General features: G+C 39.7%; 1 protein-coding gene across 1 annotated transcript in view; it reads right to left on the reverse strand.

The window, feature by feature from the left end:
- The window catches only part of pthlha (parathyroid hormone-like hormone a), a 244,932-nt gene extending 238,429 nt beyond the window's left edge, over positions 1-6,503 (reverse strand). Inside the window, exon 1 of the mRNA XM_041780999.1 lies at positions 6,383-6,503. Coding sequence (XP_041636933.1) covers positions 6,383-6,402 — 20 coding nt within the window. The 5' untranslated portion in view covers positions 6,403-6,503. The remainder of the gene's footprint in view (positions 1-6,382) is intronic.
- Positions 6,504-18,969: the final 12,466 nt, after the last annotated feature.

Here is an 18,969-nt window from a genome sequence, read left to right on the forward strand (position 1 = left end):
GTTGTATAAACACAATGGTCTGATAAATGAGCAATATATCAGTATCTGCAGACATTAGCTCAAAAAGTTGATCATCAGAATGGCCGATATTTACAGCTGATTCATACCAACAACGGCCGATATGAGCTGTAAATACCAGCATAATGAATGAATACGTTTATGCAGATTGAAGAAGAATTGATGGACCTGCCTCAGTTTAAAGGTCACATATTTTACCCTTTTAGGACAAGTTTAAATCAGTCTCAGAAGTCCCCAAAACATGCCTGTGGAGTCTGTTTCTAAAAACACATTTTAGACCCTCTGTTTCAGTCCTGCTCAGAACAAGCTGTTTCTGTGGCTTTAAATGTTACTGAGCTGTTTGACTCCGCCCCTGACCCCACCCTTCTCTGGAAATGGATGTGGCTCTCCTGAGGAGGGCGGAACTTTCTTCCATGAGGGGAGGGTCAACCAAACCTGGGGGCGGGGCTAACTCCCCACATGACGTCATGAGGCGAAATCTGAGACTGGCTTGTTTCAGCACACATTTTCTAAAAGGTGGAGAAAGAATTGGGGGGGGGGGATTTTCTGGTGCTTGAGGGGATTGTGGACAGGCCAGGGGCCCATGTTCTTGTTAGAAAAGCTTGAAAAAGTGATTTATGCATATTATGTCCCCTTTAAGTCTGTTTTCCTTCAATCATTCATATTCCTTATCACTTCAATAGACTTTAATGACAGAGTTCAGCTTGTCTTAGTGATAAGGCTGGGAAATTAACCGCAAATTCATCACAAATAAGATTAAATTGCAATATGGCCTGCTGCGTGGTGATTTTGGTATGCACTCATCTTATTTTGTGCTGCTGGCTTTTAACTTTGCTTTCCCCTAAAGGTTCCCCTTCCCCCACGATGCTGAGGCTAATGGACCGCACCTGTGGCTGCTCTGCAATCAAGCACACTACTTCTCTGCAGCAGACTGATGCCTCAGCGCCAGAGTATTGTTTGCCACGCACAGTGGTACAACGGCTCCTCTGATACCTACCAGTGACACTGCTCGTATGATTGCAAATTCTCTTGTGCTTCTTGTGAACTCATTTTTGACCACTCCTTGTGTCTCCTTTTTTCCAGTGCCTCCCTCCTCGCCCCACGCCAGCCCAAAACCCAGCACTTCCTTTGAAGACTCGCTCTCACCTCACTCCCTGGACATGTGGATTCCCCCCTCCCAAATTGCACTAAAACTAATAAATCTGTTGAACCTCGGCAAACTCTGGTCTGCATTCTGGGTCCACCACACTACCAACATGTTGTAATTTAAAAATCGTAGAAGTTGCAATATTTCTTTAACTTGCAATGTGTCAAAATACCAGTTTTGCAGTTTTGCATTTATTTTTTGCTGGAGCAGAGATTTTATGCACATTATGCAAACATTCAAGTATCATTTTTTAGGAATGATTTACAAAAATCCTCCTTTTTGTTTTATAAATGTTATTCTTAATCAAAACAAGTGACATAAAAATTACTAATAAAGCAACTGAGTTCATTCTATCGAATGTTGATGAAGACAGAGCTCCGTGTCTGCTAGTACGGGAGAACAAGGGGTTAAAATAATATTGCAAACAGTCAAACTAAAACAGCTTTCTATGCTTTGTTTTCCTTTCATAATTCCTCTTAATGTGAGTATTCACTCTAGCTACACGTTGCAAAAACATGGTTATTTCCTTATTTCCTTTCCTCTCTGTTTAATATCATATCAGTGGGCTCAGATGTATTGATTATGCCGCCAAGTCAATCTCTCCCAACAACACGCTACGGTTGTAAACCCCGTGAATAAAGGGGCTGCTGTGATAACTGAAGAGTTTTAACCCAGAAAAAGTGTTTATGTTCGGTTGTGTTTGTGCTGCGTTTAGCGTTAGCATCTTAGCTAAACTTCAGTGCCGCCATCTCAACAGGTCAGATTTATGAGCTCCCGTAGTTCTTAATCGCTTTGCTCCAAAGAGTACAGACAGGCAGACATTTCGAAAGTTATCCTTCCTTCGTATAAAGTCCATGGCTTTTTGCTGAGGTGCAGAACTGAAAGATGTTTAGGCGTCGACCAGTGAAACACATCCAGCTACCTAGTGAGCACCTATGGCGAACTCTCGTTTAAAGGTAAAAGGTCACCACGGGTCGTGCGAGATTACAGACGCTGAGCCAGAGCATGGCGGAACGGGCTATGAAAGCAATTAGCAGAGCCTGAATGAACTGACCTCTAATGTTAAAACCAGTCCAAAGACTGGTTTGTGCCACATTTTTTTACCGATCCAGGGCTCCGCGGACGGCTGACGTCAAGATTGGTTAACCGATCCATATTGGATTATCTTTACACTACTAGTAGCTATGGCCTCTTTTTCCTTGACTGATGCTGAGTCAATCACTCTCAGACTTGGAACAAACATTTCAGTTTGAAGCTTTAAAAGATGCATCTTCCTGATGATGGATGTTAAATTTGGCCAAGCTAAAACCCGAAACACGTCGGCTCTGCAGCAGCAGCAGTGCATCAACAGCCAAACTCCAGGCTTACCTCATCATCTCACCAGGTAAGTGAAAAAGTGATATGGGTAGTTATATTTCATCTTGGCCCGATGGCACTAGACGGCACTAAATCTCTTCTTCTGTGCCCCCAAAGAGACCTTCTACTACAGCAGCCGAACAGCTGTTTAAACTTCGCCAGCTGCAACCACTTTAACTAGAACTGTGCAGCATGTACGCCTCGAGTATGCCTCGATACTGAGACGATAGAAGTAGTTCCATACTGAACTTCTGCCCCTTCCCTCATCTCTGCTGTTAGCTCTCTGATAGATTCAATAAACCAGACTTCTGGTCTCCAGCAGGACTGGAAGTACTGGGACATGAACTGGGATCTATCAGTGCTTCAGGATTAAACCCACCATCAGCTCTGATGGTTTTTAAAGCCTGTGGTCAGAGAGCTAACATGTAAGAGTCTGTGAGGAAGAGGAGGAGAGCAGGATGAAGGATTTGGCTCTCGGTTTGAGTTCAAGAAAAGATTTTTTCACTTCTTTAGGAGAGAAGGAGGAGGAAAGTACTTTATAGCAGAGCCAGGGAAGCATGAAACTAGAATCAGACCAGTGAATCACCAGAGTAATGGATGAAAAAACTGTATGTTATAAATGAGAGCTCATAAAGAGGCTAGACCGTTGGCCTGCTACACACATGATAATGAAAAAACACAGCAACATTAAAACAGTCTCCATGATAGCAGTCTTCTGCAGTGATTTGATAAAATAGTTTACAGTGCAACTGCAACTAAGAGTGTTTTAATCACATCTGCAAGTTCAGGTCGCCTTGCTTTATGCCCATTTCCCATGTCAGCCATGTTCTCTTACACCTTGATAAACAAAAACACAGCCAACAGCTATATTGACCCCGTTGACAGCAGCGTTTGTGGCACTGACATGGATTAAGTCTTTGTGGTGACGGCGCACCTGAAGCATTATGAGCACAGATAGCACAGCTTAACACAAGTGAAAACATTCAGCCTTTCAGCAACGGTGCAAACAATGCAGCTCAACAGACATGAAAGCATCTGCACCTTGGCACAGGTGAAAACATTACACAAGTAACGATGCACTTTGACTCCAGCATCACATGTGACATTGCACCTCAACACACCTGAAAGGCGCCCTGCTAGGATTCAAACATCTCACCAAACCTGAAAGCATCATCGGTGACACAGAACATTACAGACTGAAAAAGCCTCTTTTCAAGATTGCAACTTCAGAAAATCATCACTGGCAATGCACAACAACATACATAGAAGCATTAGTTATAGCACTGCATCCAGATACATGCAATAATGAGCTTTTGGTGACGGCGCACCTTGACCCAACAGCATCACGCACAAAAACAACATCAATATTGGTGTTTGTGCAACTTTAACAAATGCACCTTCTGTGTGATTGCAACTTCTATGGAAACATTTTGGTGACGGTGCGCCTCGACAGATATGACACAGCTCTCACTGACGACAGTGACATCACAACCAAATTATAATCAGTGACACTGCACCCTCACAGCCATGAGAACCATCATCTGACAATGTACACTGCATACCTTAACACAGGGGTTCTCAACCTCATCAGCCCAAGACCCCCAAAATAAAGGTGCCAGAGACCAGGGACCCCCACTGTACCTGAAGGTGGTCGAACAGTCATGCATGTTCAAGAATAGTCATGTCCAGACGAGGCCGCACATAAGGGGGGAAACATGGGAGAGCTTTCTGGGGCCCAGCCAAACTGGGGGCCAGCAAAGTCATGGTCCACTGTAAAATTAGGCTGTGGTATTTTATATTTTACCTGAATAATAACCACACTTATCAGAGAAGAAAATTTTAATTCATTTGTGTTGTAAGTAGCCCTCTTAAAAATGTTGATCCTTTTGTTGAAAACAGAAGGAAAATCTGTTAGCTCTAATGGGTTCATAATGGCAAAAAATTGTGGGAAAGGTGGAGAAATTAGATTTTAAAAGTAGCTGAAATGGGTCAAATATGCCAAAAATGAGATAAAAGTGGCAAAAAAATAACCAAAAAGTGGCAAAAATTGGTTAAAATTGCAAAAATGGGCATATTACGTGGTAAAAGGGGATTCAAAAGTGGCTGAAATGGCACAGAAGTGGCATAAAATAGGTGGAAATTTGGTGAAATGGGATGAATAATGATATAAACTGGCAAAAAGGGTTAGCTGAGGCAGAAATAGTCAGAAACTGGCAAAAATTGGCATATCAAATTGTGACATGTGGCTTAAAAAGTGGTTAAAGGGGTTAATAGTGGCAATAATGTGTCAACAGAGCCAACAATAGGCAGAGTTCCAGGATTCGGTTTAGAAGTGGCAAAAACATGCAGAAAAAAGTGGTGGAAAGGGTTAAAAATGGTCAAAAAAATGGGCTTTAAGTTGCAGAAATGTGTTAAAATTGGTGCGAAAAGGTGATGAAAAAGGGTTAAAATTTGGCAAAATTGGTGTAAAGTAGCAACAGTGTAATTCAAAAATGTTATTAGTTTTTAAAGCATCTGGAGACCCCCTCTAAGTGTCTCATGACCCCCAATGGGGTCCCAACCCCAACGTTGAGAACCCCTGCCTTAACACAGCTAAAAGCATTATTTATGACACTGCATGACTGCACATGTGAAAACTTTATAGGTGATGGCACACCTTGACACACTTTCTCCATGTCTTTGAAACAGCCACACCCGAGCCACACTGCTGACCATGTGACCGCTGCATGAGTGCATCACTGAGCACGAGTGCTAGCAACAGTTATGCTCAGATGCATTTAAACAGGCCGTTTGTTCCAGAATTTACCTACAAATCAGGGCACGAATGAACACATCCCTCCCTCGTTAATGACGGTTACCTGAGGAGTGTCCAACAGTCTGTTGATGTTTTAAGAAACTGTGTTTTATGTCTGATTTCCACATATGATTTGGCAACATTTGATGCCATATTTTAGCAATTTTTGAACTGCAGAGGAGTTTAAAGTTTTTGGTAATTAAAAAGAAGTAATGCTGTGTTCCATTTACCTCTAAAGCAGTGGTTCTCAACTGGCTGGGTCACGGGGCCCACCATCAACTCCTCCAGAAGAAATGGGACCCAAAATTTGGAAAGTTTTTTGGTGAATCAGATGCATTTAAAAAAAATAATAGAGCTTAGGCCTAAGATAGTACAAGAGGTGTAACAAAACAATGAAACAGAACAAAACCTGCATGTTTTATAGAGTCTCATAGACATTTTGGCGCAATATAAGACATCTCCCACGATTGAGAGCCTAGGACATTTATTTTGTTTTTGTGGTATTAAAATTCTTATCACTACAGCTTGATTTTTACAAGCATCATATCAAATTTTAATAATAATTTGGTGTCTTAACAACCATAAAACTCTCATGAGTCAGGGGTAAGAAATATAACAAGTCTATATCTGAGGAATTTGTTCATTCAAGTTTTTTGTCCAATCGAAATTATTCAAAACATTGTTAAACACTGCCAATCATGTAAAAACGCAGGGAAACCTAAACTGGTGTTACGGTTCAGATAGTAGCCGTGTTAACTGGTGACCTTCGAATGCGTATGCAGCAATTTCTGTGGTAAACTACAATATCCTAATGTCTCTTTGTTTGTTCTGTCATCAAATACGTACTTAATGGTATTTCTAATAAAAAGAAACCCGCTAAGACACTCAGCAGGTGTGTTAACTACGACAAGTCACCAGTTAACAGGGTAACTCTTTATACCGTAACACCAGCAGCAGCCCGTACCTGTCACGCACAGATGGTGGTAAGCAGTGTGGCCTAAGCGTCATTAACTTACAGACAAACAAATATTCATTACAAAAAATAAAGTAATAAATATTTAACTTACTTTGTAGGCGAATTCTTCATTTTTGTGTCTTATTTTCGCTTTTCAATCCCACTTTGCGTTTGTAATCCAGTTAGCTTCTCAAGCTTAAAATCCCCCTTTGTTAGCTTTAACGTCCCTTTCGTTACTCAGTCAGCACTGCGCATGCGCGTTATTGCGTGGGCGCCGTTTCACACTTATTGACAGTTGATTAAAACTTAATTTAGCTTACGTCAGAAATGAAATAAAGAGGTAAAAGTTGAAAGCTTTGTTAAAATTAACTTTTCAAATTATTTTTTAACAATAGTGTGCTTGAAACGGTCTTCTGCTTGTGGTAGAATCAGGCATTTTCTAATAGTTTTCAGTATATGTACTGGTTTATTCTTTGTGGTGACATTAAGGCCTATCTGGGCCACTTACTGGGGATATATGAAGCACACTGGACTTCACTTTCTGTCTCCATGGTCTGGTTTATTTTTCCTAAAACTACAGCAGCTCTGTCTTTCTTCTCTCCGTGGAAACTGTCCTCCACAAATTAGCTATCCAAACACTACTTCCAAAACGGACAAATTGAATAATTCGGCCCCAATTAGCAGAACAAACAGACACTTTCACGCATGTTAATGGGATTAACGAGGTGCACTTCAGCGTTTCCGTCTTTAAACCGACATCCTCCGCTGATTAACGGCTAAAGCACACAGAGAGAGACACGAAGAGAGAGGGACATCCAGCTGAAGAGTCCAAAAACAACCCGGCAGGGTTTAAAGAGAGACCTGAATGCTAACACGGAGGTTTCCAGGCCACCAGAGGAGAAGAAGCTGCAGCTACAGGTCAGTCAGTCAGGGAAGATTCATCAGCATTATATATCCTACTACAGCTAACTTTTGGGAAAATTTACTCACTTTTAGAGCTTACCTAGATTTATATCTGTACCTAGCACTGTCTTCGCTAATTATACAGAAAACTTTGCAGACTTCCTTTGCAACAGCATGTACATTCCTTTACAAACTCCTCTCATACAACAAGGACATTAATTGAAGCTTTTACCCTAGTTTGATTATATTTATACACTAATGTATACTGTAGGCCAGGGGTTCTCAACGTTGGGGTCGGGACCCCACTGGGGGTCACCAGACACTGAGAGGGGGTCTCCAGATGCCTTAAAAAAAAACCAAGAACATTTTTGTATTACACTGTTGTAAGTTTACACCAATTTTGCCAAGTTTTCATCACATTTTTCATCACCTTTTCGCACCAATTTTAACACATTTTTGCAACTTAAAACCCATTTTTGTCCATTTTAAACCCTTTCCACCACTTTTTTTCTGCATGTTTTTGCCACTTCTAAACCAAATCTTACAACTCTCTGCCTATTGTTGGCTCTGTTGACCCATTATTTCCACTTTTAACCCCTTTAACCACTTTTTAAGCCACATTTCATCATTTGATTGGCAGTTTCCGACTACTTCTGCCTCAGCTAACCCTTTATTGCCAGTTTATATCACTTTCCATCCCATTTCACCCAATTTCCACCTATTTTTGCCACTTAAACGCCATTTCAGCCACTGAATATGTCCATTTCTGCCACTTTAACCCATTTCTGCAACTTTTTTGTTATTTTTCTTGCCACTTTGATCAAATTTTTGGCATTTCAAACCCATTTCTGCTACCTTTAAAATCTAATTTCACCACCTTTCCCACCATTTTTTGCTATTATGAACCAATTTTGCCTATTTTTAACATGTTTTAATTCTGTTTTAACAGAAGGATTAACATTTTTAAGAGGGCTACTTAATACACAAATGAATTAAAATGCAAAACCCATTTTTTTGTCCATTTTAAACCATCTCCACCTCTTTTTTCTGCATTTTTTTGCTACTTCTAAAATGTATCTTGCAACTCTGCCTATTGTTGGCTCTGTCGACACATTATTGCCACTATTTACCCCTTTAACCACTTTTTAAGCCACATTTCAAAATTTGATATGCCAATTTTTGCCTGTTTCTGAATATTTCTGCCTCAGCTAACCCTGTTTTGCCAGTTTATATCATTTTTTCATCCCATTTCACCAAATTTCCATCTATTTTATGCCACTTCAATGCCATTTCAGCCACATTCAAATCCCCTTTTACCACGTAATATAGCCATTTTTGGCAACTTTTTGGTTAGTTTTTTGCCACTTTGATCTAATTTTGGGCATTTCTAACCCATTTGTGCTTCTTTTAAAATATAATTTCCCCACCTTTCCCACCATTTTTTTCCATTTTTGACCCATTTTAGCTATTTTTTAACATATTTTCATTCTGTTTTTAACAAAAGGATCAACATTTTTAAGAGGGCTACTTACTACACAAATGAATTAAAATCTGCTTCTTTGATAAGAGTGGTTATTATTCAGGTAAAATATAAAATACCACAGCTCAACTTTACAGTGGACCATGATTTTGCTGGCCCCCAGTTTGGCTGGGCCCCAGAAAGCTCTCCCTTGTTTCCCCCCATATGTGCGGCCTCGTCTGGACATGACTATTCTTGAACGTTCATGGCTGTGTTCGACCACCTTCAGGTGCAGTGGGGGTCCCCGGTCTCTGACACCTTTATTTTGGGGGTCGTGGGTTGAAAAGGTTGTGAATACAGTTATATTATTATTTGGTGTTTAAGTATATTTATGACATGCTCTCATGGCATAGGCCTACTTTATTCTGCTACTAAAAATATGTTTTAGTAAAATACACCTATAACATCTTTTATATCTAAGGACTCAATGTAAACTTTTTAAGGAGTAGTGTTTAGATTTTTTTTTCAATATTTTTGAACAGGTGAAGATATAAAAGCATTACTATATGCAAAATTCTTAGTTAATATATTAAGAAAAAAAATAACTCAATAAAAAATACATTTTAATAAAATCGGTAAGTAATTTCATGAACAGTGATAGATAAATGCTCTCATTTTTATCATCAATTTACCTTTATGTAATTTTATCAGGTGCAGAGGATTAACTTTTCGTTCATTTTTTAGTTCCCTGCACCTGATTAGTGCTCCAATGTCTTTTTAGATATTATTCTGAAATAAAAAAATCAATCGAAACATCTTTTGAGCAATGCAAAATTATAAAGATGCCTCTACTTTTACACCTTTTGTAATCCCATGTGTTATAAAATGATAACATCTCAGTTTATTTCATGATCAGTTACTTTAAAATGTATCAAAACTTTAAAAACATATGTGCACTTCATAAGGCAGGTGCACACAAGAGGAATAAATCCATCAGAAATTGCAGATAAAACCCTGTGCATAGCTTAAATCGCACAAAAAATCATTGGCAATGTTGCTGCCAACAATTACCGTATTGTCTTTAGGTGATCTTCAACTATTTTTTTCTTTTTGTTTCAAATTTTTTTGCAGTCACTACCCGGTGTCCAAAGGTCCAATTATAATTTAAGCCACCTGAATGTGTGTATAAAAGTGTCTTTAATGTGTGGCCCATGATCTCTGCAGGACCACCAGTGTCTCCCTCCAAAAGATCTTCCTCAGGCAAGTAGAAACTGCAGTGCATCAATAGCAGATCAGTACCCAGGCTTTGGTCACCAGGGGTCGAGTGGAGAATGGAGGTGGTGTTGCACCACACTGCAACCAGACATGGTGCTGCGGCCCCCATCCAGAAGATCCGAACTCTACCCGGTGGAAGTTGGTGCATGTGGCTTTGTAGGGGGCTCAACATCTAGCCCGTTAAAAGATCTTGGGCTAAGTGGACGAGCTCTAAGTAGGGCAATAAGGAAGTGGCAGAAGACGCAGAAAGGACAAGCTTTTGGCTCTGACTAAAGAGACGGGACAAGGCATGGGGAGCTGCAAACTCCTGAAACATCATGTGTATCTCCAGCAAACACAACTAGCAGTTTAAAAGTAACAAATATTCTGTGTCAGCTAAAAGTCTACAGGTAGATCTACTTCCTACTTGTTTATCTCCTTTTCTAGAAGGAAGGCACACCAAGAAGGCATTCCTGCTCTTGCCACGGTGATGTTAATGCCATCTGACAAAATATAATTTACCTCACAGAGTAATAAGATGGAGCCAGCAATGGTGGTTCTAGTTAATCATGTAGAGGCTGTACCAGAGGGTGAGTAGGGAGGTCTAAAGGCAACAGCTGAGGTGGTTCAACATTTGATCCATCCTCTGGCTCCATCTTTTGCAGGATTTCAGAAGAATGTCCAACTGTTGAATTAAAACAACATTATATCTCAGCTGACTTCTAAGATTCTCAGGAGATGTTTCTGGTTTAACTAGCTCCTACTAAGTTGATAATGGCTGAAAGCTTTCCCCATGTACAGAAAGAGTATGCACTGGGCATCCGAAACTATTTCACCCCTCATAACCCCCCCATGTAAGTGTTTCCCCCTCTTTATAAACCTGGCCCGCTGTGCTCTGCGGTGCTCTTCTTTAAAAGCTGTTAAGGGTTTGTTGATCTTGGTGATTACATGTCTTCTTGGCTCCTGCAGGTCTGAAGATTCGTGGGAGGTTTGCAGAAACGTTAATGCGAGGCGAGAGTGTTTGGCAGGTGTGGACGTAGCTTTTAGCACATTCCTCTGCTGCAGGACGTGGACGTGGTCTGGGTTCAGGCCTGGTCCTTCCCTGCTCCGCTCTCCTCCTGGAGGAAAAACTGGGCAAAGTTAACACGAGTCAATCAAACGCTGTGAGTCTGAGTCAGCAGGTCGTGGATTCTGAAGTGCTCCCGATAGCTGAGTTTGCTTTTACTCCTCACAAGAGAAAAAAACAAGAAAGAAAGGTCCCTCTGTGTTTGAAAGTTGTATGGAAGTCTTGATCCGTATTCATGTAAAAGGTCTGTCCCTGTAGGGATCCTTTCTGTACTGTTGTCAACATTCAGAGCCTATTAGTGACAAAAACAACAACTTTTAGTGGATTTTATTGATCAGTTAAGGATAACTGTATGTTGCAGATATTGACACCTGAGTGTATGGAATTAGTATTTAAAATGCTCAAAACATGTAAAAAAAATGAGCTTGGTTTGAAATGCAAGAGTTTATTGCAATTTGTAAAAGTTGGAAGCACAGATAAAGCTTTATAGTAAATGCCGATGAAAATGACCTAAACTGATTTGTAGAGAAAGATGAGCTGGACTCATATTTCCACTTTCAAGTCAATTTGACTCATGTATGAGTGATGTGGCCTTTTCTTTCCTTAATTGCAGCGCCACCATGAGGTTGGTTTGTTCTATATTCTTCAGAAAGGTAAAACACAGGATTTTGAGTTAAATTCCCCAGTTTCATGTTTGTAGCAAATATGTGTAAATATGTGTAGAGGGGTAGACCTTTATCATACATGTGGAATTTGAATACAACCAGATGTTTCTAATGAGAGTTATACCAACTTTCTGTGAAATTCGCTAATATTGAGGTGCTAAAGCAAAATAAAAAATTTATCATTTAAAAGTGTAAATGTTCAGACCCTGATTATACACATGAAATTTGAAGCAAATTAAGTGTTTAGTTTGAGAGTTATGCCAACTTCCTGTGAAATTGGCGCATTATGGAAACACTACAGCAAAATATTAAAATTAACCTCCGAATATATAGAGAGGCAGACCTTGATCATACCTTTACTTTTGATTTAATTCAATGAGTGTTATGCCAACTTCCTGTAAAATTGGCGAAATATGGAGGCGCCACTGCAAAACCACAAAATAACCGTCTGAATGTAAAGAAAGGCTGACCTTGATTATACCTTTTAAATTTGAATAAAATCGATTAAGTAATATGAGCTTTATTCCAACTTCCTGTGAAATTGGTGCATTATGAAGGCACTACAGCAAAATATTAGAATTAACCTCTGAATGCATAATGGGGCAGACCTTTATTATACATGTGAAATTTGGATAAAATCAGATATGTAGTATGAGAACACGAGAGTTACTTCCTGTGAAACTGGCAGGATATGAAGTCATTATAGCAAAACCATAAAATTAACCTTTGAATGTGTAGAAGTTCAGACCTTGATCATACAAGGGCAAATTTGAAGCAAATGAAATGTTTAGTTTGAGAGTTATGCCAACTTTCTGTAAAATTGGCATAATATGGAGGTGCTACAACAAAACCCCAAAATTACCCTCTGAATGTATAGATAGGCAGACCTTGATCATACCTTTTAAATTTGAATGAAATCAGATATGTAATATGAGCTTTATGCCAACTTCCTGTGAATTTGGCGACATATCAAAATGCTTGCTATGGCCAGTAAGGTGTCCATTAATGAAACATAACAGTGTTATGGATATGGATAATCTCAGATATGGACTTCAATAATAATAATGATAATAATAGTAATAGTAACAATATTAATAATAATAACCTCTACAGTTTTGATAGGGTCCTTGCTCTGAGGCCGGTGCTCCGGCCCGTATAAACTAACACAAAAACAATAGGGTTCTACCACTTCAGGGCTGGAACTCCTATTACTCTGACTAAGTACAGGGCAAAAGTACAAATGATCAGTGTTGTCCTGTCTGATGACGTCTCTGTATCTCTGTTTTCCTCCTGACCACAGTCTGGTCTTGCTCTCTGCCAGGTTTACTGTTCTGTGGCCAGGGACGATGGCTCGAGGCGGTCTGGAGGCCTTTGTGGATCTTCTTCTGTCCAAGAACGCTTAACGGGTACAGAGTGGCAAAACCTCAAACCGCAGAGTCCACAGAGAGTACAGATGGAGAGTCAGAGAGCTAGAGGGCAGGTAGAGACAAGGGCGATGGATGAGGAGGATTATTAATGCTGCTCAGAGATGTGGTGGTATTAGGAGAAGACTAATTGTTGATCCTCCTGATTAAATAAATCTAAAAACAAACCAGAGGGAGCTTCTGAAACTCAACTAGGATGAAATGTGCCATAAACCAGCGTGGCAAATGGTTTTATCCAAAGCCACAAACATATTTTTACACCTAACCAAGTAAATTTAGAGAAACAGTAGCCAACTGCATTAATCTTGTTTAGACAGACAAATGCCTTTATGTGTAAACACAGGTCTGATTCTGAAAGGTTTTACTCCTGTTGCCTTTTACTTGATCAGTCTGTCAATAGAGTTTGATTTTACTACAATTATATCAAAGTTTACTTATCAGTTATGGAGTTATGGCAGTAATTGGGGTTCTTGGAGGAGGCTAGGCACAGATGTAGACGCAAAAATTCACAACCGTACATAAAAGGTGTTAAATGGGGAGGAGATTGCCTAGCAGTTAGGATGTTCCCGATGTATGTGGACAGCCTTGGTTCAAGTCTGGCCTGCAGCCTCTTTCCGATATGTCTCTCCCCTAATCCCTCATCCCGATTTCTGGCTCTATCCACTGTCCCCCGCTCTGATTAAAGGCATAAAAAGCCCCAAAAATACATACAAAAAGGGTGTTAAATGTTGGTGAGGAGTTCCTCAAGGCTCTGCCTCTGGCTGCTTTTATTTGAAATTTGAGCACAGCCAAAAAAGGTTACCAACATTTTTAGATATTTTGATACTTTTACATTTTTACATTTGCCGTGTTTGAAGATGGCAGTCTTTGTTAATTAATGGTACAGAAGCATTTCCAACATCTTGACAGTGTGCAGGAGTGGCCTACAATTTGGGGTATTCACCAACAAGAAATGACCCAATATTGGGAGAGAAGGATTTCGCTTTCTGTTGTTATGGTACTAAACGTGGAATCAATACAGCTTTAATTTCACAACAATCATATCTAAGTTTTACAATCAAAAAATAAAGTCCCTTCCTGGTAACAACTGTTCAGCTAACCTGTTGCTAGCTCATCCTTTATCACCTGCAATCATATCTAAGTAATAAAAACACAAATGAAGTTAGAGTAGCATGTTGGGGTTTTGAAAAATGAGGAGAACCAACAATGGAGCTGTGTTGTGCTGGGAGTTCCCCAAAGCTCAATCCTGGGGCCTCTTTTGTTTCACACTTTAGAGCCTTATTTCAACCAAAGAACCTTAAAAAGAACTACGTTGATAAGGAGTTACTCAAGGCTCAAGCCTGGGGCCTCTTCTGTTTCACATTTTTAATCCTTCCTTCAACCAAATGACAAAAAAGAGCTGTGCTGATGAGAAGTAATCAGACCTGATATCCCTGAAGGAGACCATGAGACGATACCCGTCTGATGTGACCATTGCTTGCCTAGAAATAAAACTACTTGAAGAGACATTTTTTGAGTGCTGACTCCTCCGTTTAAATGAGGAGTTCCCCAAGGCTCAATCCTCAGGACTTTTTAATTCCACATTATAGAGCTTTACTTCAACCAAACAAAAAAAGGCAGTGAAACTGTTTGATCGTTTGATACTTTTTAATGTCACAATGAAGAACAACTGGTGCAGTTCATATTGTTTCATCTGGTTTGATTATTTCACATTTATTTGTTACTATTTTGTTTTGGGAAGGTGTAAGGATTAAGTCTGATATCACACGTGGTGTGTTTGCTTAGTGCAGGGTCGTCCAAACTTTTTCCACTGAGGGCCACATATAGAAATATATAAGAATGGTGGAGCCACTTTTATATACCGCACCTCTAATGAAGGTTAAGATATTCTCATTGAGTGTGCTCACATGGCTAGTTAGTGGTTGACCAGGCAAACAGTCAATCAAAGGATTTTGGGGACGCCAGTCAGATTTCAGGGAGCCCTGGTTGGCCCTGGCAACCACTGGAATCGGCCCTGGGATGCTTTTGGTGCTGCTATTTGCTTAATCAAACATGGGATTATAAATCAAGATACCATTATAATTTTGGTTGCCTATATGTTGACCATTTACAGTGTCATCTTTTGTCACAAATTTAAAAAATGGATCATTAAATTCTTCTTGTCAAAATGTTTGTTTACAGAATTAGCATGGTAGCATCTTGTGCCACCTGGCACCAGTTGTACTGAAATGGATGGATGGATGGAAGTAGTTCTGGCTCCAGGTGACATCTATTTAATGGGCAGTTAATATAGGATGGTCAAGAACCAAGTAAGGTGAATAGATGGTTTCCAGGATGGGATAATCCAGGAGTACACCAACATAATGGCACTTTATTAACATTTACATTAAGATCCACCATCACTGTGCCACAGTTGTCCTTTTAATTTTGAAAATGTTATCAGTACAGTTGAATTTTTACAACAGCTAATCATATCGAATGTTAAAAATCAGAATGAAATTTTGGGTCTTGAAGCGGGATGAGCAGCATTAAGAGAATTTCTAACCTCAGATTAAAGTGTAAATGCTGGTAAGGGGTTCCCAAGGCTCTGTCTTCAGGCCTCTTATATATTATTTTGGTAATTAGGTCTTTAAAACAATAAATCACTATTTATTATCTAGGACTTCAGTTTTGTTATTGTGGTGTCAAACAGTTATCAGTGTCCCAATCTTTGTAATTACCAGACAAATGCCAAGTTTCATGGCGTCCCTTTTCAAGGAAGAGGAGGAAATGCCGAGCTGAGGATTGGTGATGGGAGTGATGGAGGCGATGCAGCGGTGGGTGGCTGCAGAAACAGACCTCACTCAGAGCTGGAAAACGTCCCTTTAAGTGAGTCATGGTCGTAAACATGTAAAATCATTACAAACACCAGAAAAAAATAGGTCTTAGCTGACGGCTCGCTCCAACACAAACAGGAGAAAAATGAGACTCAAACCACAGATTCTGATGCTTAATTAAATTCTAATATACAGCCGCATGTTTATGAGCCGGATCAGACTATTAGCGCTCACATTTTTCCATTATTTGTAGGCCGCTCCTTAAAGGGCGCACTGACAGGAAACAGGTTACAGCTTCAGAATAAAGCTCCACACAAAGACGCTCAGTATGTACAGCAGAGTTTTACTGTGGGAATTAAAAGGTTGTTAAGGAATACATTTTATTCTCTACATAGTTAAAGTTTAAGCTCTTCCCAGTGGAGCTCATTGTGAACGCAGAATCACCAAAAAACCAAGAGGCTGTTAAAAATAACTAGAGGTGCTTTCAGCCTGACATAAATGTTTGCAATAAATGAAATATGCTGCATGATGTGCAGGTTGTCTGCGGAGAGTCAAACGCTCAAGCTTTTAAGCTGATGTTGCATAAAAGGTTTATAATCACATCCTGGTGGTAAAGATTTTAATGAAGTTTGGTGTCTGGAGTTAGAAATTGAAAATGAATGTTCACTGCATCAAACAAATTCAAGGTTACATCATGAAGCGACCAAATAAGAGAAAAAAGGATGTTTTAAACTCGCCCATGAACACAGGCTTTAGTAACATTTACAACAGTTGCAGTAACCTAATTGTGTTGCTTTTACCATGACTGCCACAGAGGTAATCATGAGACAAAGGGATCCTCCCTCTATGCTGGCTTCATCTTAGCCAGAACTTCAATTATAGCACTCTATATGGACTGTGAAAATATCAAGAGACAAGAAGAAACTGCTTTAAAAAGGCAGAAACCTTGAAAAGAACCAGACTTACATTAATCAGGCAGAGACCTTGAGAAGGACCAGACTCATGTTGAAAAGGCACAAACCTTGAGAAGGACCAGACTCATGTTGAACAGGCAAAAACCTTGAGAAGGACCAGACTCATGTTGAACAGGCAAAAACCTTGAGAAAGACCAGACTCATGTCGAACAGGCACAAACCTTGAGTAGGACCAGACTCATGCTGAAAAGGTATAAACCTTGAGAAGGACCAGACTCATGTTGAAAAGGCAAAAACCTTGAGAAGGACAAGACTCACGTTGAACAGGAAAAACCTTTAGAAGGACCAGACTCATGTTGACCAGGCAGAAACCTTGAGAAGGACCAGGCTCATGTTTGACATGTAGAAACCTTGAGAAGGACCAGACACATATTGAACAGACAGAAACCTTGAGAAAAATCAGGCTCATGTTGGACAGGTAGAAAACTTGAGAAGGACCAGGCTCATGTTGGACAGGTAGAAACCTTGAGAAGGACCAGACTCATGTCGGACAGGTAGAAACCTTGAGAAGAACAAGGTTAATTTTGGACAGGTAGAAACCTTGAGAAAAATCAGACTTATGTTGGACAGGTAGAAACCTTGAGAAGGACCAGACACATATTGAACAGACAGAAACCTTGAGAAAAATCAGGCTCATGTTGGACAGGTAGAAACCTTGAGAAGAACAAGGTTCATTTTGAAAAGGCAGAAACCTTGAACAAAAGCAGACTTGTGCTGACTGGGCAGAAAGCTTAAACATAGAAGACACATCTCTTAAATGCAGAAACCTCAAGCAGAGCCTAACACATGTTTAACATTTATTAATATGGAAGGGCTAGATAACCATTTAGACAAATAATTAAAGGTAATTTTAGTCATTTTAACGATAAAACAATATAAATCAGGTGGGTTATTTTCCCTGAGAGGAACTGTTCTTTAAACAAGCAGAAGAGTTTCAAACATTGACCATGTATTGTTGAATGTAGACCATGTTCTGGAGTTTATCTGCTTTTTCTGAAGGACTACTCCCTCTCCTACACATCAGTCTTATAAAACAGTAGTAATTTTAGAGCTCCTGTACCTTTTGATACGATCAATCATTGATATAACACAGATTTTAAACATTTTGACGACCTGCTTCTCATGATCAGATTCTCCTTTCTGACTTAAACTGGAATAAAACATGTTGGCCCACTGGGACACGGTCCAACTCATAACTTTTTTATTTTCTACTCCAGCTTTAAAGCAGCTTTATTAACAACATCTGCAGCTGTCTTAGCAGCTCTCTGAGGCTGTATGAGAGCAGGGCTTGTTCCTACTTCACCCGGATTGCACATGAAATAAATGTGGGAGAGATTGGTGAGGTTCAAGCTGCAATAAAGACGGGGTATTGACGTTTCAGGTTCAGTTTGAATGGTAAAAATCGGACCAACCATTGTGGAGTTACGTAAAGGCCAGAATCAGTGGTGGCCAAAAATTTGAGGATGTGGTTTTGAAGAAATTAAATATTAGTAACATTTGCTTTAATGGGTTAGTTTAAAGATACAGTAAAGAGAGAAATATACAGAATAATTGGCATTTAATAAACTCACTTTAATAAAACCCTTAAAGCTTGCCTACATGTCTCAAAGATGATTATGGCTGTGTGTCCACCAGGTGGTCCAGTTTGATGAGAATGGTTTGGTATGGTGACATGTACCCTCATTAGAGTGGCTGGACTGTAGAGCGTGCATGTGTGACATAGTCAAGTTAACCTTATTTGTTCTGTAAAGTAGTTTGTTGTCTGATGACGTCCTTTGGATGCAGCATTTTGCTCAATAACGCATGGCAAATCAGCCTAAACCAGCCACTTTTATCTAATTTTTGGCATTTCTGACCCATTTCTGCTACTTTTAAAATCTAATTTCCCCACCATTTTTTGCCATTTTTATTCATTTTTAACATATTTTCATTCTGTTTTTAGCTAAAGGAGTAACATTTTAAGAGGGCTACTTACTACACAAATGAATTAAAATCTGCTTCTTTGATAAGAGTGGTTATTATTCAGGTAAAATATAAAATACCACACCTTCACTTTAGAATGGACCATGGTTTTACTGGCCCCCAGAAAGCTCTCCCATGTTTCCCCCCTACTGGGTGGCCCTGTCTGCACATAACTT

This window comes from Cheilinus undulatus, linkage group 23 (genome assembly GCF_018320785.1).
Source record: "Cheilinus undulatus linkage group 23, ASM1832078v1, whole genome shotgun sequence".
In the NCBI taxonomy this organism is placed as follows: Eukaryota; Metazoa; Chordata; class Actinopteri; order Labriformes; family Labridae; genus Cheilinus; species Cheilinus undulatus.